The sequence below is a fragment of the Dipodomys ordii genome, unplaced genomic scaffold (genome assembly GCF_000151885.1).
Source record: "Dipodomys ordii isolate 6190 unplaced genomic scaffold, Dord_2.0 Scaffold298, whole genome shotgun sequence".
Classification (NCBI taxonomy): domain Eukaryota; kingdom Metazoa; phylum Chordata; class Mammalia; order Rodentia; family Heteromyidae; genus Dipodomys; species Dipodomys ordii.
Window position 1 is genome coordinate 445,654 of NW_012267514.1, and position 3,286 is coordinate 448,939.

The 3,286-nt window shown below is 37.6% G+C and overlaps 1 protein-coding gene across 1 annotated transcript; it reads left to right on the forward strand.

The window, feature by feature from the left end:
• The first annotated feature begins 597 nt into the window (after positions 1-597).
• On the forward strand, positions 598-1,545 carry LOC106001435 (olfactory receptor 5D18-like). Its single transcript, XM_013036527.1, has one exon. It carries the CDS (start codon positions 598-600, stop codon positions 1,543-1,545), a length of 948 nt encoding a protein of 315 aa, XP_012891981.1.
• Positions 1,546-3,286: the final 1,741 nt, after the last annotated feature.

Genomic DNA, 3,286 nt, shown 5'->3' on the forward strand with positions numbered 1-3,286 from the left:
CACTTATGTTTTATAAAAGGATTTGGTCATGTTAGAATTTAAATGGCTCCATGAAAGGAGTTGAATTGCCTGAGACAAAAATAAGAAAAATACCAGATTAAGTGAACATTCATGTTGCCCCTAGTGTGTTTTCTTCTTGAGGTACTGAGCAGTACTTTGTTTGCTCCTTTCTTAAATTAAAGCTCTTATACAGTGTTTTATCTGGTCGTGATGCTATCCATAAGAGGAAAAAAGTACCTAACTCTGTGCAAGATAACTCATCCAGTGTTTTATTGCCTGGAGCAAAATATTTATTGCTCTCATCTTGCAGTCTTAGAATATCTAAATAATTTAGTACTTTCTCATCTGGACAGAGGAGATTACCAACCCATTTAGATTGATTTTAAACTCTTAATATCTGCTGTATACATTGGCCTGTTTGCACTAAACTGTGGCATTCAGAACCAAATATGTTCTTCCTCCTAAAACCACACTTGTAATCAAATATAAGTTAATTGTTATAGTGTTGAGTTTACTAGTTTCCTGGCATACCTAAACTCTTTCTTCTCTGGCCTGTAATAGAAGAAAACACACTTCTTTTTCCTCGACAGGAGCCAAATGCAGGATGAAAGAAATCAGAGCGCTGGATTCATCTTCGTCTTTTTGGGATTCTCAGAATTGCCCACCTTACAGGTGCCTCTCTTCCTGGTGTTCTTGACCATCTACACTGCTTGTGTGCTGGAAAACCTAGGTCTGATTTTGCTCATCAGGATCAATCCCAAACTGCACACACCCATGTACTTCTTCCTCAGCCATCTATCCTTTATTGACTTTTGCTACACCACTGTCATTGCACCAAAGTTGCTAGACCTCTTGATATCAGAAGACAGATCCATGTCCTTCAAAGGATGCATAATACAATTTTTCTTTGGCTGTACCTGTGTGGTTACACAGACTTTTATGTTGGCAGTGATGGCCTATGATAGATTTGTGGCCATCTGTAAACCTCTGCTCTACACGGTTGCGATGTCTCATAAGCTCTGTGCGATCTTGGTCGCTGGGAGTTATGTGTGGGGTGGAATCTGTTCCTCAACACTCACATATTTCCTTCTGGTGCTGTCTTACTGTGGCTCTGGCATCATCAATCACTTTTGCTGTGAGTACTCTGCCATCCTCTCGGTAGCCTGCTCTGATTCCTCCCTCAGTCAGCTGGTGTGTTTGCTCATCTGTACCTTCAACGAGGCCTGCAGCCTTCTGATTATCATTATTTCCTACACTGTCATATTTGTCACTGTCAGCAGGATTCCGTCTAAGGGAGCCCTCAAGAAAGCTTTGTCTACTTGTGTCTCCCACCTGATGGCCATCTGCTTCTGCCATGGGGTCATCCTCTTACTCTATTGTGTGCTCAAGTCTAGAAGCTCATTGCTTACGGTCAAAGTGGCCACTGTGTTTTATAGCATGGTGGTTCCCATGCTCAACCCGATCATCTACAGCCTCAGAAATAAGGATGTGAAAGAGAGCATCGGGAAGCTAATTCACCTCAAAGTCCTTTCTCGCTCATTTTAGTCATGTTCAGACATCCATAAGGCCCAATCAGTGATGGGATGAATATTCGTTATGAATATCCTTCATGGCTTTTAAATTTCCCTTCATACGATGACATAAAGCAGAGAGTTAATGCAACCATATACGATTTACTAAATCTGGCTGTGATTTAAAAATAACTTGTGAGTAAAAGGCAAAGAAGGAGAAAGAAAATCTTGTTTCTGTCCCTCCCAGGATGGGGTGGTCTAAATAAACCTGTAATAATGTCCACATTCTATATCCCTCAGACTGTAGAGTCGAGCTTTCTCTAAAATCATCTCTTCCCTTTTTTCCTTTCCACTCTACTACATCTTTAATGTTCTCTCTTTCTGTCTGTCATTCTGTCTCAATATGACAACCATTCAAATGTATGTTTGAATAACCTTCAATTTTTTTCAACAAACTAAAGGTAGCCCATAAAGGTAAAAATAGTATAAATATTACACATAAGCCCCTTTGGGATCCCTTTGTCTTGTTACTTTCTCTAGAGAAAAACTGCTTTGGGGAGATTTTGAGATTCACTACATTTCTTTGTCTAATTTTTCTGTGTATGTCCTGAGATTAGCAAGTTTAATTTTCCTTGCAACTGCAACTTATCGCTATTAGACCTTAGGGTTTGCTTTTCATCGTTCCTGGATCTTTCCCAAGAATTAGGTTAAATGCTATTTAAAAGATCAGCTAAAGCAGTGATTTATTTTATGTTGTGCTTGGTTGTTCCATGAAATGAACAGTATGTTGATACTCTTAATATTCACTTAGATTGCTTCCTTTCCTGAAATGTAGATAAGAACATTTGTGTAAATGTCTGTTCTTGGTTTGTGTTCCTCTGCAGTACTGGCTTGAGTTAAAGAACTTGATTGTTCAGACAGAATGATCTGCTTCAATCATTTCTTTTTCTGTATGTATTAGCTCACTACAAGATGCTTGGCAGTCATGAGCTTTGAGCAGTTGGGGTCAGTTCATTTACGATCTCCCTGCATCTTTCCATTTTGCTAGTGGTTGCACAATATTCCTGAAATAGTATTGATTATGTAATAGTTATGTAAATTATATTGATTTTATTCTCTCATGGGATTAAGTTCAATAAGTTCATGAGCACACCATCAACTGTACCAGTTTGGTCCCTATTTTATACAGAACTCTTTGTCTCTAGCTTCCTTAATAAAATATGCAGCCTGCAAGTTGTTTTGTTAAGTTTTCATTTGATCCTTGTCATTAAAAAAAAATGCTTTCACTTAGGAGTATGCCAAAGGCTTTCTGATGGGCTTGCCTTTGTTTGTCTCGGCTATTTTCCTGATACTATACTTATTCTGCTGATTCTCTAATTCAAAAATTTCATGGCTGATCTTCAAAGTACCTGCAATTTCACTGAGGGGTGATTCCTATGCTACATTAGTCTGTAGCTTTCTGAACAAAGATATGAATAAGATCATCACTAAGTTAAACAATACCAGGTTAATATGCTGTAAAACATTGTGCTTCAGGTATTAACTCTTTATATTTTTAGATGAACAGTTTTGGCATTCGGAATCAAAGCACCTCATGAATGTATCATCATCCTACAATAAGCATTTCATATATGTTCATTCTGTTGATTAGCAACATACATTTTTAAAAATTCAGACATAAAATCACAGACAAATCTAATTGAATTTATTTTATTGTTGTTTTATTGTTGCAACAAATTTTTGTAATACATTTTACTATACAATTGCCCAGTCAA

Bases quoted from the DNA above. Each gene is read 5' to 3' on its own strand.
- LOC106001435 (XM_013036527.1), top strand. From the start codon at position 598: ATGCAGGATGAAAGAAATCAGAGCGCTGGATTCATCTTCGTCTTTTTG.